The sequence below is a fragment of the Culex quinquefasciatus genome, chromosome 3 (genome assembly GCF_015732765.1).
Source record: "Culex quinquefasciatus strain JHB chromosome 3, VPISU_Cqui_1.0_pri_paternal, whole genome shotgun sequence".
NCBI classification, from domain to species: Eukaryota; Metazoa; Arthropoda; class Insecta; order Diptera; family Culicidae; genus Culex; species Culex quinquefasciatus.
The window spans coordinates 56926696-56954333 of NC_051863.1; the positions used below are offsets into that span (position 1 = coordinate 56926696).

The following is a 27638-nucleotide window of genomic DNA, read 5'->3' on the forward strand; positions in this document are numbered from 1 at the left end:
GATTCAGCAGGCAAAATTCTACTAGGAACACATATACTCGTCTCAGAGACAAGAAACATTTGATTTTTTGTTGAACTGTGTAATGAATAAAAGATGGATTTTGCTCACTTTTCATGATAAACAAATATGTTTTGTTAACAAATTTGGCTTTAAACAACAACAAAAACCTAAAAGACATTTAAAAAGATCAGAGTAAACGTTTCAAAAACCACTGTAAACATAAAAATAATTTAAAAAAAGTCATTTTGATGCACATTTTTTCATATTAATTACATAAATGGTTGACCGAAACTAAACAATAGATTTGTTTACAGTTGCTGATAAAACCACGCATGTTTATTTAAAAAATGTTTTGTTCTTGATTTATTATTATAAAATATAATTTCAAACTGCAATTACGATGCTTCAGTTAAGTTTAATTGACTATAGTTTGATTAATTATGATTTTTTACGGCTTCAGCATTTTTGGTACTTTTAACATGAAAACAGCTATATTTATACTCACAATTGAAAAAATATGCGTTTAGGTTGATTACAACAAGCATTTATTGTATATTTAAGAGAAACTTTTGCTTAAATACATAGTTTTCTTCATTTTTGAAGGTTTAATTAACAGGGGTCCACTTTTGGAAAAGTTTGCATTTTCGTTGTCCTATATTGGACCCCCTAATTTTTGCTCGAACATGAGCAATTCTTCGCTTTATTTTAGTAAAGTTCCTTAAAATTGCATTATTTCGACTTGCTGAAGTTAAATAATCAGTCAAAAAATGATTGAATAGTTAATTCAATCATAAAATATAAAAGCAGTTTTGTTGTGAAAATGCTAGTGGCCATGGCTGATTTCAAATGTCGAACTCAAAACACTTATTTTGGTGAAAAAGACAATTCAATATCAGTCAACATTGTTTTAAATGATGCTGAACATGTCAAATAAAAGATTTGTAGACAACAACACGCTTGAAATTGTGATTTTATTGATTTTTTCATCGAAAACCCTTCATTATAGGGAAGGGGTCCACTAATGGATAACGTACCCTATTCAAATTTCCCATAAAAAATTGAGTGCCTATTTAAATGTTGTACATAGTTAACAGTTGGCAGAAATACTAAATGGATCCTGCTCAATATATTATTGTTGTAATTTGCAATATTTTACAAAATGTTGCAACATTTTTTAATATTCAATTCAATTCAGTTTTATTGGTGCATTATCCAATTACAATTTGTAAATTTTGCTGAAATTGTTACAGTTTTTTAATATTTAAGCATGAGATTTTTGTTTACCTCCTTTTTTTAACCCCCTACTGCACAATTATTTCTCGTATCTGAAGTTAATTTTAACAAATATTTGTTCTAGGGAAAACTTAATATTCTTATTAAAGCATTTGTTTCATAAAATTTAAACCAATGGGAATAACCATGATTAAATAACTAATATAACTAAGTTTTTTTTTGTGCCCAGTTTTTTTTCGAATTTATTTATTTTTCCCGTGTTCAGGAGGTCATTTTTTGCAACTTTTGTTCTACAAAAACTTTTTTTTCTTTGTTTTATATGTTTGTTGTTTAGTTTTGAAGTATTTTAATTTGCATTAAATTTTTTCTTGTTTAGTTTATGTTTGTTTTTGATAGTATTTGGCCTAATCTACCACCTCCTATCATCCTACCTTTTGAATTTCTAGTTTTTTCATGTTTTACAGTTACTTTTTAATTGTCTTTTACATGTTTTCCACATTTTCCGCTACAGAATGATCAAAATCAAATTATTCGCTCTACAGCATTGCCTTGGCGTTCTCGATTGCGAGGTTCCTAATCGAAACTAGGTGTCCGAAGGTTTGACCTCTTTTTACACCTTAGCATTTAAATTGTTAAAAAATGCATAGAGGCATAGTCTGGAGACTACAAAAAATACTGCATAAATACTTATTTTTACAAAAATATAGGAAATGTTAGTAAAAAGCACAGTTGACTCCTAAAAAAAAAATACATTTTTCAAAACATTGCCAAAATCATATAAACAAGTTAAACTTCCAACCCTAAAATTTTCTAAAATTTAAAGAGTTCTTCAATGCTTTTTGAAGATTCAAAATTTACTCTAGAATTTTTAATTGCTTTTTGAAAATCAAATCTTGGATTAATGTGAAGATTTAACTGTTCAAGGTAAATTGATTTTTGTTTTCGAATTTATTCCATTACAATTTTATCAATTTTTAAAATGATTTATGAATACATTTTTTATGTATTTCTATTGTTTTGATGAATTTATATGAGTTTTTTTGTCTTAAATAAACAAAATAGAACAAAATATGTGTGTGTTGGTTTTGAAACGCAACCGAAAAAAAACATCAAAATTGTGGTCATTTTATATATTTGAATATAAGCAAATCTTAATCGATTAAAATATGGAAATTCGACAAAACCACTACAAACCTAGCCTTCAACCCACATTTCAGTTTCAAATTAGTCCGAATGATAATTTACCGCATGCGCTTTTCAACGCACATGTCTTGTCTTGGAAACCGAAATTTGTTTATCGCTGTTTTTTTTTCCAATAAGACGCTCATTTTCCATCTTACCTTCGCGAAAAAAATGTCAAGCGGCCTGGAAGTCGAGCGAAAGCGATCCGAATCTTCCGAAAGCGACGATGGCAGCGAGTACACGATCGGTAACTTTTTTTTAATAAGCCTAACTGATAAATACGTTCAATATGATTTACATTTACAAATACCACATTTCAGCTTCAACGAACGATTCGTTCAGCTGTGCCAGCACGAGACCGCGCCCAAAGTTTAACGAGATCGAAAGCGCCATCATCAACTCGGTGATCGAGGAAACCATCTTCAAGCTGATCATCGTCAACATGGAGGACGATCAGGGCAGTACGCCGATCGCGAAGAAACCTCCGATGCACGTGCGGTTCGATCCGAGCTACAAGAACAAGAACGAAAACCAGTCGATGGAGGTCGCGATGGGAATGATGATACTGGTCAAGCTGAAGAACGACATGTGAGTAACCTGAGTCTGATTAATGTTTCTGACTGATGATCACAATCCTAAAACTAGATCAAATCTGCGCAAGCTGCTGTCGGACACGCACGTGGAGATGGCCGAGTACGGAACGTTCGAAACGCTGCAAACCTTCATGGACAACGACATCCAGAGCGAAAAGGAGGAACACCAGCTGATCCGGGACAGCATCCTGAACGACAAGAAGCTGAAGGTGCTGCAGGCCCGGCTGGACGGCGAAACGAAGGAAAAGCGAAGTCTGCTGAAGCAGTTGGATGACGAGATCTTCGACTTGGAAACACGGGCCCAGGAAACCAAGGTGGAAAACGACGTCAAGTCACGGCTGGTGCAAAAGTGGGAAGCCACCCGGCACGAGCAGGCGCAATTTGTGATCGAGAACAAGGAGAATGGGCTGCTGAACAGTTCGAAAAAGACGAGGGATGATATTGATCGCGAGCTGAGGCTGAAGAGTGAAATCGATGGTCTGAGTTGGAATTTGATGATCAAATTGAGATTTTTTTTAAAACATGATACTTTCCCTTCAGTTTACATCAACTACTGTATCGATCAGATCAACGACAAGATCTCGTTCTGGACGGACAAGTACCAGCGGGAGGTGAAGGCCTTCGACGCGGATATTGCGCGCCATCGCGATCATACCGCTGAGCTCAAGGTAACCATTTTGTTATAATTGGTTTTTAAATTGTGTTAAGATTGATGATTTTATTACGATAAAATAAATTGTTCTGTGTACAGACACAAATACAGTATTTGTTCGGTAACTGGGCGGTGTTTGACTGGGCTGCTTTTTAGCTGGGCGCACGATAATTGGGCCGTAGCCCACTTACAAAGCAGACAAACGTCAAAAAACCAAAACAAACCGAAATGACCGAGGGGTTAATGGATGCAAAAATCATGTTCAATAAATAAAAAAACTTTTTTCAAACTTTAATTTAATTTCAAGTCACAATTGAGGAAATACGAAAAGTAAGCATTGTAAATAAATTTGAGTAACTTTTATTTTTATATTTCATTTGGAAAATATCCTGCATCGGCCACCAATTAACGAGCAGCATTCGATGGCTGGGCTACTTGTTCAGCCCAGTTACCGAACAAGTACTGTAGTTAAATAATGATTTTTGAATTAATTTTGAAAAAAGTGTCGCGATAGAATGATTTATGTCTGACAGCTTTTTCAAAGGGGATTGTAGTTGATGCATCGCGAAAAACCAGATTGTATTACATGTTCTGAGATTAATTAAAGATTCGATTATCCGAAGAAACGGAAAGTAGCGATTGAAGTTTCCCCAGAATGAATCAGTTGAATTTCTGGCAAAAATCTAGTATCCAGAAATATACAAATCCCAAAATAAAAAAGCTTAAAAGTTTCAATAGTTTAGAAATTCAAAAACTATTAAAATTTAAAAATACTCTTATTTAAAAAATGTTAAATGATAAAAAAACTTATATTTTAAAATTATTCCAAAATTTTAAACTATTAAAGTTCAATCTCAAAAATGTTAAACTTCAATTTTACAATTATGAAAACGAAAAAAAATATAATTCAAAAATGCATGTATTGAAAAAAATTACATTCAAGTACTCGAGCTCCATCACCCAACAACCTAAATTTTCTTAAATTTACAAAAACGCAAAACGGTAAAAAATACATTCAGAATGAATGAAATTTAAGGAACTTAAGGACATTGCAATATAAGAATTTAAGAATTTAAGAATTTAAGAATTTAAGAATTTAAGAATTTAAGAATTTAAGAATTTAAGAATTTAAGAATTTAAGAATTTAAGAATTTAAGAATTTAAGAATTTAAGAATTTAAGAATTTAAGAATTTAAGAATTTAAATTTAAGAATTTAAGAATTTAAGAATTTAAGAATTTAAGAATTTAAAATTTAAGAATTTAAGAATTTAAATTTAAGAATTTAAGAATTTAAGAATTTAAGAATTTAAGAATTTAAGAATTTAAGAATTTAAATTTAAGAATTTAAGAATTTAAGAATTTAAGAATTTAAGAATTTAAGAATTTAAGAATTTAAGAATTTAAAATTTAAGAATTTAAGAATTTAAGAATTTAAGATTTAAAATTTAAGAATTTAAGAATTTAAAATTTAAAATTTAAGAATTTAAGAATTTAAATTTAAATTTAAGAATTTAAGAATTTAAGAATTTAAGAATTTAAATTTAAGAATTTAAGAATTTAAATTTAAGAATTTAAGAATTTAAGAATTTAAATTTAAGAATTTAAATTTAAGAATTTAAGAATTTAAGATTTAAATTTAAGAATTTAAGAATTTAAAATTAAGAATTTAAGAATTTAAGAATTTAAAATTTAAATTTAAGAATTTAAAATTTAAGAATTTAAGAATTTAAAATTTAAGAATTTAAATTTAAGAATTTAAATTTAAATTTAAGAATTTAAGAATTTAAATTTAAGAATTTAAGAATTTAAGAATTTAAGATTTAAGAAATTTAAGAATTAAGAATTTAAATTTAAGATTTAAATTTAAATTTAAGAATTTAAGAATTTAAAATTTAAATTTAAGATTTAAATTTAAGTAAGAATTTAAGAATTTAAATTTAAGAATTTAAAATTTAAATTTAAGATTTAAATTTAAGAATTTAAGAATTTAAGAATTTAAATTTAAATTTAAGAATTTAAGAATTTAAATTTAAGAATTTAAGAATTTAAGAATTTAAGAATTTAGAATTTAAGAATTTAAGAATTTAAGAATTTAAGAATTTAAATTTAAAATTTAAGAATTTAAATTTAAATTTAAGAATTTAAATTTAAGAATTTAAATTTGAATTTAAAAATTTAAGAATTTAAGAATTTAAGAATTTAAGAATTTAAGAATTTAAATTTAAGAATTTAAAATTTAAGAATTTAAATTTAAAATTTAAGAATTTAAGAATTTAAGATTTAAGAATTTAAATTTAAGAATTTAAGAATTTAAGAATTTAAATTTAAGATTTAAATTTAAATTTAAAATTTAAAATTTAAGAATTTAAGAATTTAAAATTTAGAATTTAGAATTTAAGAGATTTAAAATTTAAATTTAAGAATTTAAGAATTTAAGAATTTAAATTTAAGAATTTAAAATTTAAGAATTTAAGAATTTAAAATTTAAGAATTTAAAATTTAAGAATTTAAGAATTTAAGAATTTAAGAATTTAAATTTAAGAATTTAAATTTAAGAATTTAAGAATTTAAGAATTTAAATTTAAGAATTTAAAATTTAAGAATTTAAATTTAAGAATTTAAGAATTTAAGAATTTAAATTTAAGAATTTAAGAATTTAAGAATTTAAGAATTTAAATTTAAATTTAAATTTAAGAATTTAAGAATTTAAGAATTTAAAAATTTAAGAATTTAAGAATTTAAGAATTTAAGATTTAAAATTTAAGAATTTAAGAATTTAAAATTTAAGATTTAAGATTTAAAATTTAAAGAATTTAAATTTAAATTTAAATTTAAGAATTTAAATTTTTTAAGAATTTAAAATTTAAGAATTTAAATTTAAAATTTAAGAATTTAAATTTAAATTTAAGAATTTAAGATTTAAGAATTTAAGAATTTAAGAATTTAAGAATTTAAGAATTTAAGAATTTAAATTTAAGAATTTAAGAATTTAAGAATTTAAAATTTAAGAATTTAAGAATTTAAGAATTTAAATTTAAATTTAAGAATTTAAGAATTTAAATTTAAGAATTTAAGAATTTAAGAATTTAAGAATTTAAGAATTTAAATTTAAATTTAAGAATTTAAATTTAAGAATTTAAGATTTAAGAATTTAAATTTAAGATTTAAATTTAAGATTTAAGAATTTAAGAATTTAAGAATTTAAGATTTAAGAATTTAAATTTAAGAATTTAAGAATTTAAATTTAAATTTAAGAATTTAAGAATTTAAGAATTTAAATTTAAAATTTAAGAATTTAAGAATTTAAGAATTTAAATTTAAGATTTAAGAATTTAAATTTAAAATTTAAGATTTAAGAAATTTAAAGAAAATTAAGAAATTAAGAATTTAAGAATTTAAGAATTAAGAATTTAAGATTTAAGAATTTAAATTTAAGAATTTAAATTTAAGAATTTAAGAATTTAAGAATTTAAGAATTTAAGAATTTAAGAATTTAAGAATTTAAATTTAAGAATTTAAGAATTTAAGAATTTAAGAATTTAAGAAAAATTTAAGAATTTAAGAATTTAAGAATTTAAGATTTAAATTTAAGAATTTAAGAATTTAAGAATTTAAGAATCTAAAAATTTAAAATTTAAAATTTAAAAATTTAAAATTTAAGAATTTAAGAATTTAAGAATTTAAGAATTTAAGAATTTAAGAATTTAAGATTTAAATTTAAAAATTTAAGAATTTAAGAATTTAAAATTTAAGAATTTAAATTTAAGAATTTAAGAATTTAAGAATTTAAATTTAAGAATTTAAGAATTTAAATTTAAGAATTTAAGAATTTAAGAATTTAAATTTAAGAATTTAAGAATTTAAGATTTAAATTTAAATTTAAGAATTTAAGAATTTAAGAATTTAAGAATTTAAGAATTTAAATTTAAGAATTTAAGAGAATTTAAATTTAAGAATTTAAATTTAAGAATTTAAGAATTTAAGAATTTAAATTTAAGAATTTAAGAATTTAAATTTAAGAATTTAAGAATTTAAGAATTTAAGAATTTAAGAATTTAAAATTTAAATTTAAGAATTTAAGAATTTAAGAATTTAAGAATTTAAGATTTAAGAATTTAAATTTAAGAATTTAAGAATTTAAGAATTTAAAAATTTAAAAATTTAAAAATTTAAGAATTTAAGAATTTAAGAATTTAAATTTAAGAATTTAAGAATTTAAATTTAAGAATTTAAGAATTTAAGAATTTAAGAATTAAGAATTTAAGATTTAAGAATTTAAGAATTTAAATTTAAGAATTTATGAATTTCAAATTTCAAATTTCAGAATTTAAGAATTTAAAATTTAGAATTTAAGAATTTAAGAATTTAAAATTTAAATTTAAGAATTTAAGAATTTAAGATTTAAATTTAAGAATTTAAGATTTAAGAATTTAAGATTTAAGAATTTAAGAATTTAAGAATTTAAGAATTTAAGAATTTAAGAATTTAAGAATTTAAGAATTTAAGAATTTAAGAATTTAAGAATTTAAGAATTTAAGAATTTAAGAATTTAAGAATTTAAGAATTTAAGAATTTAAGAATTTAAGAATTTAAGAATTTGAGAATTTCAGATTTTCATAATTTCCGAATTAAAGCATTAAAGCATTGAAGAATTCAAAAATTTTAGAATTTAAGGGATCGAACTCAAATAACTTGGCCTCTAAACCGATGCTGTTTGTTTTTGGAAAATTGTTGTGATCAAATTCGAATCTGATTGATTTTTTTCAGGTAAAATACGAGGAGATGGTTATTCTGTACAAGCACCGCGAAAAGGAGATCAAAATCTGCGCCGAGTCGCGCAAGGAGCGCGAAAAGCAGATGGCATTCGCCGACATGCAGCTCCGGTCCGCCATCAAGATTCAGGCCTGGTGGCGCGGTACGATGGTCCGCAAGGGACTGGGGCCGTTCAAGAAGAAGAAGAAATCCAAACCACCCAAGGCGTCCAAAAAGGGCAAGAAGGGAAAGTAGAAGTCGAAGAGTGGGCATTTCTTTTGTGTTCTACGGATTAAGTGTGTGTCGATTTGATTTTGTTTTTTATTAAAAAGTGTGTGTATTTTTAGCGCTAACACAGTCCAATATGTTATTCGATAGAACGGGAGTCAGATCTGTATTTTGTTCGGCCATGTTTGCGCTATTTGCTGTCTACATGTATTATGCGCGATCAATGTACAATATATAGCTTTTTGATTACCGCCAAATCAATGTAAAATCTTGTTTATTCCTCTACTTTCTCTTTAAAATATAAATAACTGTTTTATATTCGTCATCTGTTTTCATATTTATTTCTTTTCTTTAGCAATATATAAGTGTAGAAAATAATTTAATAAATATTTGATCCGTTTGTTGGATACGTTGTCGTTCGCACACCTAGTTTTTTTGTGTTGTTATCTTCTGTTCAGTACGTTCAATGCAGAATGTTCAACTGGAATAGTGCAACTCTGCTAAGATTTGGTTGGTGTGATTCTGTTTTATACGAAGGGTGGCTAAGTAGTGCTACGAGCAAAATAAAAACAAAAATAAAATTCACAAGACTATTATGCAGCGTAGTTTTCTTTTTGTTGTTGTATAAATCACAATTTTATTCAGTTTATATTACAGTTTTTTTTCTCGAGGGTTGCTTTAAAGGATTTTTGTTTTCTTCAGATATTCATAAGACTGGGCCTCACTGCTTATTGTGGGATTTTTTATCGTTTCATTTTGGCTAAGTTTGGGTTGTTGGTTTTTTTAATAGTTGTAGATTTTGTAGACTATAGTAGTAAACAGTAGTGATTAAGGGATAGAGAGCCAGGCTTGAGATAGTAGTGATATTTGATGTGAGGCGATAGTTCAAATTACATGTAAATTGGCAAAAACGTCAAGGGTTGATGTGAGCACAAACTAAGCGTTTTTAAAATCAGGGCATTCAAATTTACATTTTCTTTATAATATGATTACTACAGACTTATCATTATGCGTAGAAGTCCAAATTTGAATATGAGAAACGGTCATCGAGACAGAAAATTACAACCCCGCCTAGGCTGTAACACTTTACGAGAAAATCAAGAATCATCATCAGAAGAAGAATACGAGGAAATCTTCACCGAATTTTTTAAAGGTCAAACAGAAGCCAAGAAAAGAGATTGTGCACTTTTTCAGAAGAAAAGCCCTTTTCTGGCCTACACGAAACGTCTGAATAAATAGTAAAATAAATGGCTTACATGCCTTAAAAGTGTCCTAAACGCACATAAATAATGATCAAAAATAAATAAATTAAAATGCTTGAATAAATATTGATTCAAGATATTTCGTTTTCAATGTTGTATTTTACTTTAACCTAGAAAGGTCATTTGTCACTTAATTTGTAATGATTCACCCGACATTTTATAGTTGAATGGTCTAGTGTATAAGTTTTTGCCCAATACTTTGTATATCGAGCTCGAAAACTAGCTAAATTATCACAAAATAGTTTGTTGTTAAAATTGACAACTCTTATGAACATTGTAATGGCCTAAAATCAAAATTTAACATAGCTTTAGACAAAAAACTATTTTTGGTGGGGGTTTGTAAAAAAGGTCCCAAAACTCGTATTCAACGCAAAGAGCTCTGACGTCTTGGATAAAGTTTGTGGACATTTTAGGCCCTACAACTTTGCCGAAGATGACAAAGCTCGAAGAAAAAGGTGGTCTAAAACAGGTCCATTTCCTGCTGCGATGACTTTTTTGAAAAACATATTTCACCAAAAGTAGGCCATGAAGAAGTTGTAGTACATGTCAAAGCACGAAAAAGTCTTATTTTTAGCTTTTGGGACCATCCATAAACCACGTGGACACTTTTTTGGTAATCTCGAACCCCCCCCTCGTGGACAATTGTCCATACAAAAAAATCTTTTTGTATGGAGCGTGGACAATCGCCATACCTCCCCCCTAAAGTGTCCACGTGGTTTATGGATGGTCCCTTTTTGGTCTTATCAGTTTGACAACTGATTTTTACTTCTTTTATTCCAAAATTAGCAAAGGTAGCAAATTTCAAGTTGACGAATCCACTCTGTAATTTATTTGGAAAAAAAAAATACCAAGAGAAAACACCTTTTAAACTTTTCTTTAATCTTTATAAGAATTGACTTTAAAATTCAATAAAATAAATTCCAAATTTTTACGTTACGTAAAACAAGAACGCTCCCAAATGGCTTTTCGGCGGGCATTCAGGGGCTTGATCCGGTGGGCGTACTGAGATAAATCCCAATCATGAGCTTGATTGTACGAAACAGGAACAAGCCCCTGAGTGCCCACCGAAAATGCATTTTTGTTACATTCATTAGTTTGATAAACTGCATGGTTTCCAATGCCAATTGGGTCCAAAAATTAGGCTAGAATTTGTGATATTATTGTTCATAAAGATATTGTACGATCAGTACCTTGCTGGACTCGGTCGTTGGAAACTACGCCCCCCGGGGCATGGCCTTCCTCTAACGTGGGATTTCTGCTCCAGCGCCTCTGACGAGACAGGAGAAACCGGGACCGACGTTTTACTTCACCATCCGATAGAAGCTCAGTGGATAAGGCGGGAATCGAACCCGCGTCTCATAGCATCATCGGGATCGGCAGCCGAAGCCGCTACCCCTGCGCCACGACACTGAAAAAACCCAACATAGCAAAATCAAATGTTTTTTCACGTGAGCTACTCCAAAAACCAACACGATAACTTCACGTGATTTTCCTTTGACTCTCACGTGCTTTTCATTTCAAATGAATGGGAAAATCATTCAGCTCCAGCTGATCATTAGGAAAAAAAACATTCACTCATCTTTTGCATGGTGTTCACGCGGGATTCAAATGAATTTCACTTTGATTTGCCCCAATCGGCTTGTCCTTTGGTTTTGAAGTGGAAGTCACGTGAGATTCAAATGAATTTCATTCTGATTTGCCCTAATCGACTTGTCCGTTGATTTCCAAGTGAAATTCACGTTAGTTTCAAATGCTATCGATGGTGAAAATTAATCCTAAAGCAAGATGGCAATTTTCAACGGGTACGAGTTGGAGCTCGCACTTAATTTGCTCCCGAAAAAGTGGTTTTAATATTTTAAGTATTTCAGAGTTATGTGGTAAGTATTTTCTTATTAATTCTTAGCAAAATTGAATACTAAGCAGACAATTTTAAACCATTTTTCCAGGCAATCACGGATATGCTAATTTCCAGCGAAACTTAGGGATTTCCACGGATGAGACTTTTCAGGACCTCCGTCAGGTGAGAGATCCGGCGTGTGACCAAGGAGTCACGGATCGCTGATCGTCCAGAATGTGCGTGCATCTTATTTTTAAGTGTGAATTGTAAGACAATTGTGAAAGTTAAATTTATCGAAAAAGTTAAGTTTGTGTACACGTTTAGAAGTTTGTTAAGTGTTATTCATATTATTAAAATAAAAGGCAAAACTTAAAAACATATGAAACGTATTTTAATAAAATGCTACATAAAATTTTCACTTGAAACTGAACAGAAAATCATTTGATATTAATGTGCAATCCATTTCATTCCCATAAACATTTCATGTGATAATCAAGTGCAATGACACGTGTGGTTAACGTGATTTGCCTTTGAATCTACCACATCGCGCGATGAATTTTGTTCAAGTGATTTGCACATGACATTCCCATGTAAAGTCGTATGGGGCAGAATCACGTGTGAAACATGTGATATTGCTATGTGTCTTTCTTTCAGTGGAGACCCACATACCCACAATTTAAAATGAATCAATTACAAAAAAAAAGATCGCGGGCCTTCTTGACAGATCCTACTTGACAGCTCGTTCCAAGGGGACCATAGTTGATCCATCGAAAAAATGTTGACTTGTCAATTTATTTATTTTTTTTTGCATTAAAATGGAAAAAGTTGTCAGAAATGGTTTCTAATCGTGTTATGTCAAACGAACGGTCACTTTTTAGTTTGAAACCCCCCACGGAGTTCACACACACTACCAAACGTTTGTTTTGATAGTGTGCGTAAGCGCCGTTTAAAAAGTGACAGTTCGTCACTTTTTAGTTTGTACAAAATAAAAAAGTGTCAAACGAAAAGTGACCAACCACCGGGGGTCACTTTACATAAGGGTTTAAGACCCTATTATATAAAAATGGAGTAAATTAGATACTAGATTAGATATTAGATTTGCCGTAAAATTTAAACAAATTTGAACTCATCGCCTCCCACAGATTGCTTCGAGAAAGTAGACACGCCTAGGTTAAGTAGTGGCTTAAAACGCTTCAGATTGCTCCTCGTTTCATTCTTCAACATTAATGATATTGTCATCGATTCGGAAAGATGTTTGGTTTTTGTGTGTGGGTGAGAGCTAACAAGCACTATTTCGCTAAACTTCTAACATGTATTCTACACTTTTTGTTTGGATTTGCGTTGGAAAATGATAAATTTCGAGCCTGCGACAACACAAAAATTGCAATTTTCAATCGCAACTTGCCTTTTCTTAAAAGAAAAAGTTTGGGAATGCTTCGTTTTAAACATCAACAGGATTAAGCTAGAGTTCAAGTGGAGTTTCTATACTGCCGTTTTGTGTTGTTTGCTGTGTTAGTATTGTTATATTTTTGCTAACACAATTTGTTGTTCCTACTTTCAGTAAGTTGTGTTGATTTTTTTTTTTTAATAAATGCACGTTCATGTAAAATTTTTATTTGCGTTCTCGCGCAACTGAGCATTTCTTAAAAGAAAAAAAACTTCTCTGCAAAATTTAAAATTAAGAAAGCCTTTCTCTCTCGCTCGGCTCGAGGAGAGAGCCGTGCTTTTTCGTCTCTAAACGCGCTAAACGCTTTCGAACACATCGTTTTAAAACTGATCCGTGTAAAATAATTAATTTCCTTACGAGCTACGAGTTTTAAACTGGAATGGAGTTGAGAGCTGTACTTGCCTTCGTTTATCTTCTCTCTAGCCGGAACTGTACGACTGTGACTGATTGACCTTGATGCGAATCTTGTTGGAATCGGCGCCGCCGGTGGCGCCGCTCTGTTGAATTTGGTGCGCCGAGCTGGACGTGCCGATGCGTCGACTGCCGTTGGTCGCGGTCGTTGGAATGCGCGATCGGTTCGGCTGCCGGAGCGAACCCTGGAGGGAGCTTGTGGGGGAGGTGGGCGATTTGATCACCGGAATGCGCGAAGAAGAAGAACTTGAGGGTGTGTCGTTGCGGCGGTTGGAGGAGGTCAGCGGGGAAGAGAGCTCGAGGCGGAAGTTTTGTTCCGTGGTTGAGGGTTGCTTTCTGTTGCGTTTCATGCTGTTGCTCACGGGGATTGAGGAGGACGACGGGATGGACGTTTTGCGGACTGTTGGAGATGAGAGGAGTGGGACTGCTTCGACGTTCGGACTCATTGGGGAGGGCTTCTGCTGGATGTATTGCACTTGCTGGCGGTGGGGCGGAGGACTCGTGGACGATTCGTCCGAGGATTTGTTCAGCAGTTTGTCCTCGTCGTCGTCTTCGTTGTTGAAGAATCGGTTGTAGTCTCGCAGTGCGCTGTTCTCGTGACGCCCGTCTGGCAGCAGGTCGTAGTCGAAGGGACTGCTGTCGTTGCCACTCTCTCGGCTGCTTTGCCGAGTCTTGAACGTTTTATACTCGATACTGTTGTAATCGTGACCACCGACACTCTCCCCCATCGCCGCACCTCCCCTCGTCGACATGTTCTTGTACTGAATGTTGTAATCGCTCTTGTGGCCTCTGGAAATCTTTTGCGAGTTGATCGACGCATAAATCTCGTACCGATCGTTGCTTCCACTCTCACTGCTGTCCACAGTTTCGTAAATTTCACTCTTCGTCATCCGATTTCCCCTCGCTCTGACCATCTGCCTTATAATGTAATCATCGTTAACGTGCTTCAACAAGCTGCTATTACTTCCACCCGTCGTCACCTTATTCTTGGCAAGTTCCTCAAACGACGTCATCCGATGGATATTACTATCCGACCCATTCCTAACCCCCCTCCCACCCTGCGTCAAGCTCGTGTGACTCGCGTGATGATCCGGAACGTACTTCCGCCCCTTCAAATGACTACACTCAATAATAAACTCCCCGTCCAGCATCGGCGCCGGACTCTTCCGCGACATACTTCCCCTCCTCGAGCTCGACGTCGACCGCCCGTTCACCCCGTAGTTCTGAATCGACGACGTCGTCGTCCCGTAATCACTCCCGTACTCAAACCGCCCACTGTACAGCTCAATCTCGCTGTTCCGCCGCGTCTTCGCTTCCTCCTCCTCCTCGTCATTGTAGTTACTCGCCCGACTAACAACCACCGGCGTCCCCCCACCGCCCCCAGAGTAATTCGACCCGTTCGAGTAGCGATTCGTGTTCCGACCCGGGGAATCCTTCTTCATCGCTGCCGCAGCCGCAACCACCGTGGTCGTCGACGCCGAGTTGGGTGTGCCCTTCTGGAGCGGGTGGGACTGCTGCTGCTTCTCCTCGGGCGGGGCCGGCGGAACGTAGATGCGGACCACGTCCTGGGGGGACATGGCGCGCGGTGTCGCCAGCTGGGTCGCCGAAGGGCTGCGTGCTACCACGCTCATAGAGCCGATGGCGGACCTGAATGGGGGAAGAAGGTGATGTGATTAAAGGTGAAATTGGTTTTGGTTTGCTACACCCGTGCACTGCCAATTTACAGGTGAGATGGAGAAAATTTGATAAATGTTGAGTGTTGAATATTTACAGTGTACACTCAAACCCCGATGGTTTGACACCAACTGTTGTCAAACGAACGGGGTCACTTTTAAGTTTGACACCCCTTTTACACGGAGTTCACACACACTACCAAACGTTTGGTTTGATAATGTGCGTGAGCGCCGTGTAAAAAGTGACAGTTCGTCACTTTTTAGTTTGACTTTGACCAACCAACGGGGTACAAACTAAAAAAGTGTCAAACGAAAAAGTGGCCAACCACTGAGTGTATTCGAAGTGCATGGTTCCTATTATTTTACTATGAATATGATCTGATTGTAGCTCTGCATTAAAAATCAAATAAACCTTATAGCTGATCTGTCAGCAAATCTCTTGTGAAAATGTCGTATAATAACAAAATATATACATAAACTAAGAGAAAGACTAGCTTTCACAAATCCAACAATCAATAATAGGTATGAGGCAAATTATAACGAATTTGTTTATGTTGAACAGTTTGACAAACTTGGATGGAATGAAGAAATTAAATAACCTGTAAAAAAGCAAGTGTGGCGGAAACAGTGGTTTTTCTTTACTAAACTCTAATAACATTAGTTATTGAATAACACCAGATTAAACAAGATCGCAGTGAAAGCAGTCTAAAACGTATGCCCACGCAAAAATGTTCATTTTCGGAAGCTAACAACTTTTTAGCCAAAAAAAAAATAAATAAATAAAATATGGTGTCATCGGGAAAGTTGTTCTAAAATGAATGAAGGTTCTACATCCAAGCAATGCGAAGAATTGATAATTATGACGCCTTCCACAGGTAAAACAACAGAAATAGTTTCTTTTCTTCATACATTCTGACGATTTTTTCCATACAAACTTCAAGCGATTAGAGGGAGAAGTTACCGAGGTCAGAACGAGCTCAAATTGCTCAAAGCCGAGGATGACTGGATTTGGGCCACCCTTTCAATTCAAAAAGCCATTAAAATATTCAAACATCTCTATCTTGAGAACTAATTTTGTGATCGCTTTGGTGGCTTCGGCAAAGTTTTAAGCCGTGCTTACGAAATTTCGACTTTGTTTGTGATAGGTGACAGAACACTCCGATCGTCTTCACTAGGGACCTACATAGGGAAATGAAATGTTCCGAGAGAAATTTCAAACTCCCAAAGTCATTCAAATTTAAGGTTGGAAAACTTGTGGGTTTTCTTTGGTGCTGGCACGTTTCTTGTACCGAACAAGCACAAACATAACAAAAACTACCAGATTATTATAAACAACAGTTTTACAATGCTTGTGAATCAGGGGCGCCGACTCTGGGGGGGCACGGCACTTTTTGCCCCCCTTAAAATTGGGCAGGGGGGGCAGCCCATACATTGTGCCCCCCCAGAAATTTTGGAAGAAAAATATTCTTATTTTAAATATTACAAAAAAAATACAGAAATAATTGAAAATAATATTTAAAACTGAATTGGAATTGGATAGAATTCTTGTAAGCGAATCTGTAAAACAGTTCAAAAACATTTGTTGTTTTCTAAATCGACAACGTTTCATCTATACTACTGCGCTCTCTTATGCTAACTAGGTAGGAAAACCAGCAAGCTTTGTATACAAGAGCAAACTTACGCAAACTCTTGCCAAAACAATCATCAAGTTTTCAGACGCAACATTCTGCGATTTGCCATTGAAGATCAGGATTTAGCGAAAATGAACTGAAACACTTTTTAAAATGGTCATTTGTTGACAGCTTTACATTTAAAAAAATGCTGATAAATTCGATATTTTTTTAGTAATCTTTTGGGTTATTCTTAAATTCTAAAATTCTAAAATTCTAAAATTCTAAAATTCTAAAATTCTAAAATTCTAAAATTCTAAAATTCTAAAATTCTAAAATTCTAAAATTCTAAAATTCTAAAATTCTAAAATTCTTAAATTCTTAAATTCTTAAATTCTAAAATTCTAAAATTCTAAAATTCTAAAATTCTAAAATTCTTAAATTCTAAAATTCTAAAATTCTAAAATTCTTAAATTCTTAAATTCTTAAATTCTTAAATTCTTAAATTCTTAAATTCTTAAATTCTTAAATTCTTAAATTCTTAAATTCTAAATTCTTAAATTCTTAAATTCTTAAATTCTTAAATTCTTAAATTCTTAAATTCTTAAATTCTTAAATTCTTAAATTCTTAAATTCTTAAATTCTTAAATTCTTAAATTCTTAAATTCTTAAATTCTTAAATTCTTAAATTCTTAAATTCTTAAATTCTTAAATTCTTAAATTCTTAAATTCTTAAATTCTTAAATTCTTAAATTCTTAAATTCTTAAATTCTTAAATTCTTAAATTCTTAAATTCTTAAATTCTTAAATTCTTAAATTCTTAAATTCTTAAATTCTTAAATTCTTAAATTCTTAAATTCTTAAATTCTTAAATTCTTAAATTCTTAAATTCTTAAATTCTTAAATTCTTAAATTCTTAAATTCTTAAATTCTTAAATTCTTAAATTCTTAAATTCTTAAATTCTTAAATTCTTAAATTCTTAAATTCTTAAATTCTTAAATTCTTAAATTCTTAAATTCTTAAATTCTTAAATTCTTAAATTCTTAAATTCTTAAATTCTTAAATTCTTAAATTCTTAAATTCTTAAATTCTTAAATTCTTAAATTCTTAAATTCTTAAATTCTTAAATTCTTAAATTCTTAAATTCTTAAATTCTTAAATTCTTAAATTCTTAAATTCTTAAATTCTTAAATTCTTAAATTCTTAAATTCTTAAATTCTTAAATTCTTGATTTCTTAAATTCTTAACAAATAAATTGATGTTAAATTTTCGATTTTTTAAACAATTTCTGATTTTTGAAATTTCTGAATTTCTACTTTTGATTTTTTTAAATTTTTAAGCCATGAGTTTTTTTAACCCTAGAGTTTTTTAAACTTTTTTTTTAAATTTTGGAATATTTATTTTGGTAAATATGTTATTTTTTCTAAATTGCAGATTTGAAAAAATGTTTTTTTTAATGTGTATTTTCTAATTTCTAAAGTTGTAAATTTTCGCTTTTTACTTTTGTTTTTATTTTTAGAATATTTGTGTTGTTGAATTTTAAATACCTGATCATTTTTATTATTGACTGTTACTTCTGGAAAATAAGTGAGAATATGCCAATTAGAAGGAATTTGCCTTCCAAACATATAAAAAAATCCCCCAATAAACATTCTCAATCACGTTTTAATAAATTATCTTTTGAAAAAAAAAAAAATTGATTTCGGATGAAAAAAACTCGTATCACATCGTAATATTCAAATTGGTTAAATTCGTGATATACAATAAACTTAAACATCAAATCGCCACTCTCACCTAATGATTTCGGAAAACAACCGTGCCCCCCCAACATTTTGGACTAGTCGGCGCCTCTGCTTGTGATTGTTAAAAATCTCGTTTTTTTGGCCAAATTTTTTTTAAATTGATTCCAACCTTGTTCTTGCATAGTCTTGTTGCTCGATTGGAACCCCGATTTGACAGTTCGATTGGAACCCTGAGAGTGACATTTCGCCTCTCCATATAGGCTCTCTAGTCTTCACCACGACAACCAGATTTTGACATTCTGCTTACGTTCGTTTCACACACAAACTTCTGTCACAATGACTTCTGTCACCAGAGAAAGAGCTCACGAGGAAGAGAGAGAGAGCACGTTGTCTCGTTCAGGCGGCTGCTGGAGTGATGCTTATTTTTCGTTCGTTTCGAGTTTGTGTTTACGTTCACCGACCGTCGTCAAGCAATGACGATCATGACAGGCGCTGAGTGTCAGCGATCAAATTTCGTTTTCGGAGATGAGAGCTGACAGAAGGTTCTTTCAAAAATATCGAGCAGTCCCATTCAGTGTTAGATCCCTTCACAAGCGTTGGTTGTAAGTATTATTAAGGGCTTGGCTTTTTCAGAAAAAAATAGTTAGGGAGCGTTCTTTTATTACGAAATGCAAAAAATCCAATTTTCAGACCCTTTCACCCCCTCCCCTTGTAATAACATTTCCAAACAAATTTAAAAAAATGGTATGATGGAGCGTAATGGCCTATCTACAATCACTTAGCTTAGAACATCTAAGTAAAGCAGTTACTTAGGAAAGTACGCAACTTACGGCCGTCATCCACAATCAACTTAGAAATTTTGCTGGGCTGATATACGTTGCTTTGCAGTTGTTTGTTTACCTTTGATATTGAAACGTCAACTTACCGTAGATTTTGAAATTTTTCAAACCATACGTCAGTTTCTAATTTGATTACTTTTCCATTGTAGAAGCTCGGCTTCATTTCCATTGATTCAAATTCCTAAGCTAAGTGAAATTTTCTAAGCTAAGTGATTGTAGATAGGCCATAACACGGTCTCCGAACCCCCCTCCCCCCCATCTGCGTTACGTAATAAAAGAACGCTCCCTTACACTTAGTGCCAATCTGGGTGCTGAAAAGACAGATTGCGTAACGTGATTTTCGAATGCTCTCCGCTACTACAACTGCACTACAGCTGTAAACATAAACAAAATTGAAGGCTATGTTCAAGCTCAATCATGACATATTTTTGCTGCTGGAGTGACTTGTTTTGAAACATTTTGGTTCTGTGCTGATCTGTCAGCACAGAACCAAAATGTTTTCGCTGAAAAATTGAGTGTTTCGCACTTTTTTTGTTCGTACACTAAACGATGGGCTGCCAAAAGAGATTTCAACTCTCTTCTTTAGATTGGTTGACTTCGAATACTTCAAAAACACGACTGCGATCGATTACAATACTTGCCATTTCCTGGTATAATTTTGCAAACAGCAAATTGGTTCCGCTTTGACAATGCTAAATTGAGGCCGCTTTGCGAACCACTATTCTGCACCCAGATGCCAATATTTATAAAACACATATTTTTTAAGAACTTGGAAAATAAATAAAATTTGCAATAGAAAAATACTTTGCATACATAAATTTCGATAGCGGGCACCGTTTTTGAGTTATATCAACTAAAAATCGTGTTTTTTGGTTGATAACATATATTTTCGACCATAACAAATATTAGGGTCAGTTAGATTTTTTTTTAGATAAGTTTGTTCGAAAGTTCGGAAAATTCCACGATACTTTAATTTTTGACACTGAAAATCTGACGCATCTGACATTCTTAAGTTATCGTGACTTAAATATTCAACGTTGTCAGCAACCGTTGCACAGTGCACAGTGGGCAAAAACGGGTGAAAGCCCGGATCTTTTGATGCCGCCAGTTTCTGCCTTTCAGAAGTAAAATTTTTAATGTAAAAAATTACGAGGAATTGATTGGTGATTCTCTTATCAGCGGCATTAATTGGTCCATTTTACCTAATATAGCCATTTGAGGTTTTTTTTCTCGAATATCGTCAACTGCCGTACCCAAGTAACCAATCAGCACTAAAAGTAAATTGTTTAGCACTAATAGCGCTATACCTGCAGTGAATAACAGCTGAATTGTTTCGGAAATTGCTGGAAATGCGCTTTACAGCTGATTTGCAGCTGAGTTTGGACTTTATATTTCTGTTTTAGAGCTGAGCCCCTACTGTTGTTGATCCGGCCCTGCAAAACGTCAAAAAAATATGAGATGCAAAAATGTTATTATCTCTTTCTCTCTCCTCCTCCTACCCCAGTTCTATTTTCGGTTTGTTTGCATCTTCATTACCGACACAGCTGATTGGAGGAAACGGCTGAGAGGAGGAACAATAGGGACGTGGCGTTACATCGTGCTGCCACCTGGTTTTTTGAGGTGCAAGAGTGGAAAAGTGCTGAGTCATCGTCTAAAAATAGACGGCGTCCTATCTCGTCCAGCAAAATGAAGTCGATAAAGTAGTCGATTTCGATGAGAAAAAGTGGAAAACGTGGTCTAAAAATAGCGACGCCATCCCCCTATTTATTTCATGAAATGATTGGTATTGGAGACTTGATGCCAGGAACGAGTTGTTGATGTTTACTTTGGTCGAATCATGCACCTTTGCCGTCACGCCTAAATATGTGGTGGCATCCGAGCGCAGTTTCAGTAGTATTTGAATGTTACTTTTTCTTGCTGGAAGGTTCATCTCATTTTCGCTCGAGCTTGTTTATCATAAGACCGCCTTGAACAGATTTATTTAAAGTGTCCGGAGAACCGTAACAAAAATGTTGATTGTATTAAATTCACGCTTCGGGACATTGTGGTTTCCACGGGGCAATTGCCATTTGCGTTGAAAACCAAACTGGCCCAAAGAACGCCAACTTCCATCCTTGTAGAAATCTGTCCAGCAGAAGTTTTTGTTCCAAAGAATGTTCAGTTACTCTGCAATTTAACAGCAACAGCATAAACATGTTTTTTATCAGGTAAAATAAGGAATCTTAACTGCGACCGAAAGCCGTCTAATTTTTTTTTTCAGCTGCATTTTAGCTATTGCTAGAGCAGTTGCTTTAGTGCTGATTTGCTCTCACATTAGCTGTTTTACAGCAGATTAGCTGTTGAATGCTGGTTTACAGCCTATTAATGATTTCTGTTAGAGCTGGATGGTAACTTGGGCGTAATTGCCTATAGTTGCAAAATGTATTATTGTATGGGGAAAATCACGAGGAATCGATTTGTGATATTTTTATTGGAGGCAAATCACGGCAAGGGCCCAATTTGCCCCATTTACCCCATTGTATGTGTTTCCGTCAATTCTTTATGTAAACTAATGTCAAATACATAAACAATGACTTTTAAATCCCGCCATTTGACATGCATGATTTTTAAAACCCGCCAAACAAATCGCAGCACACTGGGGGTTGCTGGGGGAAAATCGGAAAAGTACTTGTCAAAAGTTTTCTGTTTTCTTTTGAAACGGTGGTGCTTTTTATGGGACCGTTTTTTTCAACAGGACCGGATTAAGCCGGAACAAACTGGCCACGTTATTTTATGAATCCCGATCTCCGATATTTCATCAAGCTCAAAAAATGGATTTCTTCCAGAAATGGGTTCCGGATGTAGATCGGATGATGAAAAAGGTAAACCCGCTAACCGCTTTTGGAGGACCGTGGAGTGGAAACTTATCAAACGTTCGGCAATGTTTGAAGTGAAGCTGCCGCAGAAGATTTTTTATGTGTTATTTGTTACTTACAAATTTGCATGTGAAATAAATATTTTTTAAGGGGGGTGCATTTTGTTGTTGAAGGGAGTGTTTGAATACGAAATAGTAGCGAATTTGATTAGCCATATTATAAAATTGTCGATCCTGGAAAATTATTATACACGAAATAAAAGGGGTTTGGGATAAAACTTGAAATAAAAGAATAAGAGAACATAGTTGCATTTTTTACTTCCTTAGATTGTCTAAAGCACTTTTTTTGTTTTTCGATATCATTTTTCACTCAAATCAAGACAGTAAGCAAAATATTTGCCTGCATTGATATCGTTTACTCCGAGGCAAGAATAACAAAAAGCAAACAAGTCATAAGAAAAAACTGTTTTTTTTATGGCGTACAGTCTTTCCTCAACAGCAACCCAAACCGCCAACCAGAATTGTCGTCATGTTTTCTAATGAAACGGGGTGCAACATAATTACTGAGAATTTTAGCAACAAAAATCACGTGTCCAGAACAACTAAAGATTATTTCAGCACTCTTATCGGAAATATTGGAACTAGGGATTCGGATTCCTAAAATAATTTGGCCACTTTTCTCCGGACCTCGAAAAAACACCACCGTTTCAAAAGAAAACAGAAAACTTTTGACTAGTACTTTTCCGATTTTTCCCCATCAACCCCCAGTTTGCTGCGATTTGTTTGGCGGGTTTTAAAAATCATGCATGTCAAACAGCGGGATTTAAAAGTCATTGTTTATGTATTTGACATTAGTTTACATAAAGAATATCTTTATTTGCCGTTGTTTATGTAGAAAATCACATGGAATCAATTAGTGTTGTTTCCATAAACGTCACTGGAGAAAAAGTTAACAAAATACCGAAACATGTTTTCGCGCAAATCTTTGTTTGTTATACTGCCCTGGGTGCTGAATAGTGGTTCGCAAAACGGCCTCAATTTTGGACTGTCAAAGTGGAACCAATTTACTGTTCGCCAAAAGTAGAGAGTATTGTTATCGCTCATTAAAAATTGATTTTTTTAGCAAAAATGAAAAATATGTGGCTTTTGAAAACCTGAATTTGAAGTCGAGAAACCTTTAATAAAGTTGAAGGCGAGATCGTCATTTTTTAAATAATGAATAGAAGTTGTTTATGGAGTCGATGCGGTTGTATCCATCCAGAAGCTTTCTTTATCGTTTGGTTCCGTTTGAAAACCTGTTTTACTGAAAATCTTCTCCGTTTGATGGATAAGTTTCGGTAGAATTAGCGATGTTTTTTCGCTGGACCAGGAAGAGCTGCAGGATTCCAAAATCAGCCAGGGAATGTATCTGCGACATCGCAGAATGGCACTCTCGCCGCAGTTCTTCGTCACCCGTAAAAATGAAAAACCTCTTCTAACCGATCAAAATGGGGGATAAGGTCATATAAAACTGCGGAATTTTGTATGACCAAGCCTCACCCCCAGACCCAATGTCATGAGGGTAACGTATCGATGCCGTTGTGCTCTCTTGTTCTATCTAGATAGGAATCTCAGCAAACTAAGTACAAGAGAGCACACGGGCATCGGTACGTCCTTTCGACATTTTTTAAGTTAGCTCTAAACAAAAATTTTAAGCTCTAAACTCTAAACAGAATTTAACTTTAGCAATACAGCAAAGACAATGTTCCGAGCGGAAGTCGTTGAACCGCTTTATATGGAACCAACTGATCTTTTATAGCGTAATATGATTGATTCTTAAATGTACAGCAATGAATCTGATCTAACAACACAACTCTGTATTATATACAATTATTTACACAAATTTAACGCCCCAAATCCAACACAAAACTGCCAGTGGCCACCACAGTTGGGCCCTTGGTGGGTTTGTATTTCGCCCCGATAATAACCGCTCGTTTCCGTAATCTGAAAAATAATGACGGCTTAAGAAAAAAAGGGAGGTGGAGGGAGAGTAAAGTCGAAAAAACGAGAGTCCTTATTAAAACTTTTATGCGTTTTCCCTCGAATTTTAACAACCAAAAAAAAGCAACAGAGACTTGTGCTGATCCAACAAAAGAAGGTGGTTAAAATTGGCACAGAGGCGGACGAGGACTTCTTCGAGGCGACAAGTTACGACAGCATTGGCAAGTTCAAGCTCACACAGATCATCGGGGACAGAAAAAGAAACTAGTTCAAACACTTACCCGGGACTACTTTCGCCACCGTCGCCACCTTCGTCATCACCACTTTCGATCGGCTTGGAGTGGAGCTGGGGCTGGTGGAGGTGCTGGTTCTGTTGCTGCTGCAGCGGCTGCTCGTCGTAGTACATCTCGAAGGCCTGCTGGGAGCGCTGGCTGTGGCCCCCGGACAGGACGCTCAGGTCGGCCGTCGACGTCACGGACGTGTCCGCCAGGGACTTGCGCGAACTGCCCAGCAGCGAACCGCCGTCCTCCGACTCGGGAACGTGCACTGAAAGTAGGAGTAAAGTGATCAATTCTTTGAAAAATTATGATTTTTTCAGCAACAGAAAAGTGGTTTGCAGAGGTGAGTGTGTCTCTTTGTACATATTTTTTTGTGCACAGCAGTTATGTGTGATGAACAGAACTTAGTCTATTTTGGTTTAACTCTGCTATAGGCTATTACACACCTCACATATAAAGAGCAAAGGAAGAAGGACACTTTCTGTGTCCCTAAATGCAAACACGTGGCAGCACTATAAACGAACAGAGAAAATCGGTCAAACAATCTAAACGATTTAAATTGTTTTCAATTAAAAACACATTGACGAGTTTATCAAGCCTATTATTGCTGTACAAATTGAATGGTACTGTATGAAACAAACTCAAACTAGTTTATGCTTTTGAATCTACATCACGAACCCAAAAAACCAGCAAAACCCCAACTTACCGGCATTTAGCTGACTATTGGAACCACTTCCCGTGGCGACCTCCTGGTTTAGCGTGGCAACTTCTTGGGCAGTAATTTCTCGCCTGCGGATTAAAAACAAGAACATTAGTTTAAAAAAAACATATTTTAATTTTAGCCAATATCTTACTTGATTTTAACCGTTTCCGTAACCTCTTTCTCAGTTTCGGTGAACTCTTGCTTGCGGCGACCAATCTGAAAAAAAGTTGTACAAAATTGCTGATTAACTGATAATAGCTAAAATACTTAAAAAAAAAGTCCATTTGCATTGCCAGGATCCGCTCTAAGCGAGTAGTATGATCATTCGCTCTTATTAAACACAAGAAATATGCGTAATCCAAGCACACAAAACGTTTGTCGCTGTCAAGATATTTCCAAATACCTAAGTTGGTATTTTGTAGTTTGTGGTTTTGTTTTTTTCTACCTGTTAGGAGTCACTCTAAGCAAGTAATAAAAAGTCTGTGAATAATTAAGGATATTTTCTTATTTTATTTTGAAGATAATTGTTATTGTTTGTTCAAAAGTTTCTTCACTAGAATTGAATTTGCTCCACCACTTTTTACGGAGAATTTTAATCAAAATTTGCATTTAGGACGATTTACGTGGCGAATATTGCACTCGATCATAATATTTCTAAAATTGAGAAATTAAAATATTCAAAATACGAAAATTTTTAATTTCATAGAGCTATAAAAATTCGTGAATGTACCAAATTTAAAAATTTATTAAAAGCTTTCAAATATTTGATATTTAAAAAAAAAATGAGATATTTGTTAAATTTGTAAATCCAGGTTGTTATTCGATTGAATTATCGTCGATTATATTATCGTCTAACGATAACGATAATGGTTATCGTTATCGTTGGGACGATAACGATAATCTATCGTTATCATTATTCCAATAATTCTATTGGCGATAATCTTATCGCCGATAACGGACAATAACTCATTTTTAAAATCGTAAATTGGCTCAATCCATTGATATCATGTTAAATACAAAAAAAAATCAAAAAACACCGTATTTTTTAAAAGTATGTACTCAAATTTTCATAATTTGCAATATGGGTATCAAACGAAGCGTAATTTTACCTGCATTTTAACTGTTTTTGAGTTTTTTTTTTAAATAAAATGCTAAAATTTTCAGAATATTCCGTATTTTCTCGGAAATACTCAAGTTTTAATAATTTGCAATCTGGGTATGAAACGGTTCGAAATTTTGTATGCATTTTCACTGTTTTAGAGTTTTTTGAATGAAAAACTCAAATTTCTATAATTAGCAATCTGGGTATCAAACGATTCGAAATTTTGCGTGCATTTTCTCTGTTTTAGAGTTTTTTTAGTATTTCGTTAAAAAAAACTCTAAAACAGTGAAAATGCAGGTGAAATTTCGCTTCGTTTGATACCCACATTGAAAATTATGAAAATTTGAGTACTTAAAAAAATACGGCACAGTCCAGACTCGATTATCCGAGGCCTCGGTTATCCGAAGGTTTGTATGGGACTTCGAATAATCGAATCATGAACACAATTTTTTTTTGTTTTTTTTTTCATTTTTAACATAAAATTTGAGTTCTACGACCCTAGTTTAGTCAAATTTGAGTTGTTGGTTGCCAAACAAAAAATAAAATGCATTTTTTCAATATTGCCGCCATCTTGGATTAAAAATTCTAGATCATTTTAGCGTAGTTTAGAGGTTATACCTAAGTTAAACAATGAAAACTTAGACAACGAAAACATTTTTTTCGTGATCCGATTATCCGAAGTTTTGATTATCCGAAGTGAAATTTTTCCGAGGCCTTCTGATAATCGAGTCTATATTTGTGAAAATTTGAGTATTTCATTCAAAAAACTCTAAAACAGTGAAAATGCATGCTAAATTTAGTATCGTTTGAGATTCAGATTGCGAATTATAATTTGAAGTATTTTTGTATTAAATATCAAATTTGAACATTTTCTAGAAAATACGGTATATTCTGATTATTTTTAGTATTTATACTTTGAAACTTATCATAATAGCAAAAAAAAAATCTAAGAAGATGTTTAAAAATGCAACATAATTTGGTTGGATTTAGTCAATTTTAGGAATATATTAAATATAAGTTGTCGCCCGTTGTCGCCGATAAAATTATCGCCGATAGAATTATCAAAATAACGATAAAGATAATGATAGAACTATCGTTATCGAACCTCGATAATTATATCGTTAACAAACTTTCGAAATACTTTTTTGTTTATTTTTGACCTTTTTTTTAATTAAGAAAAATAATTTAATTTTTAGTTCTGCATAATTTTTTTCTAAATTTATATGTAATTATTCAAACTTTTAAAAACATATAACTT

General features: G+C 32.6%; 2 protein-coding genes across 8 annotated transcripts in view; one reads left to right on the plus strand and one right to left on the minus strand.

Annotated features, from left to right (window-relative positions):
• The first annotated feature begins 2530 nt into the window (after positions 1 to 2530).
• LOC6039693 (dynein regulatory complex protein 9) lies at positions 2531 to 8813 on the plus strand. The gene is made up of 5 exons (XM_001849202.2): positions 2531 to 2662; positions 2736 to 3003; positions 3061 to 3485; positions 3549 to 3676; positions 8429 to 8813. Exons 1-5 carry the CDS (start codon positions 2587 to 2589, stop codon positions 8666 to 8668), a joined length of 1137 nt encoding a protein of 378 aa, XP_001849254.2. The 5' UTR covers positions 2531 to 2586; the 3' UTR covers positions 8669 to 8813.
• A 4190-nt stretch (positions 8814 to 13003) lies between these two features.
• The window catches only part of LOC6039691, a 36182-nt gene continuing 21547 nt past the window's right edge, over positions 13004 to 27638 (minus strand). For 6 of the 7 annotated variants that reach the window (XM_038259986.1, XM_038259987.1, XM_038259982.1 and 3 more), the window contains exons 8-12: positions 25430 to 25494; positions 25282 to 25364; positions 24579 to 24843; positions 24244 to 24300; positions 13004 to 15245 (exon numbers count right to left, since the gene is read on the minus strand). In XM_038259986.1, coding sequence (XP_038115914.1) covers positions 13607 to 15245; positions 24244 to 24300; positions 24579 to 24843; positions 25282 to 25364; positions 25430 to 25494 — 2109 coding nt within the window. In that variant the 3' untranslated portion in view covers positions 13004 to 13606. The remainder of the gene's footprint in view (positions 15246 to 24243; positions 24301 to 24578; positions 24844 to 25281; positions 25365 to 25429; positions 25495 to 27638) is intronic. The other variant, XM_038259989.1, reaches the window with a different exon arrangement.

What these genes read in the sequence shown, in the direction of transcription:
- LOC6039693 (XM_001849202.2), top strand. Translation starts at nt 2,587, where the DNA reads ATGTCAAGCGGCCTGGAAGTCGAGCGAAAGCGATCCGAATCTTCCGAA. An exon ending in GTCAAGCTGAAGAACGACAT is followed by an intron (nt 3,004 to 3,060) that starts GTGAGTAACCTG and finishes TCCTAAAACTAG; the next exon opens with ATCAAATCTGCGCAAGCTGC. An exon ending in ATCATACCGCTGAGCTCAAG is followed by an intron (nt 3,677 to 8,428) that starts GTAACCATTTTG and finishes GATTTTTTTCAG; the next exon opens with GTAAAATACGAGGAGATGGT.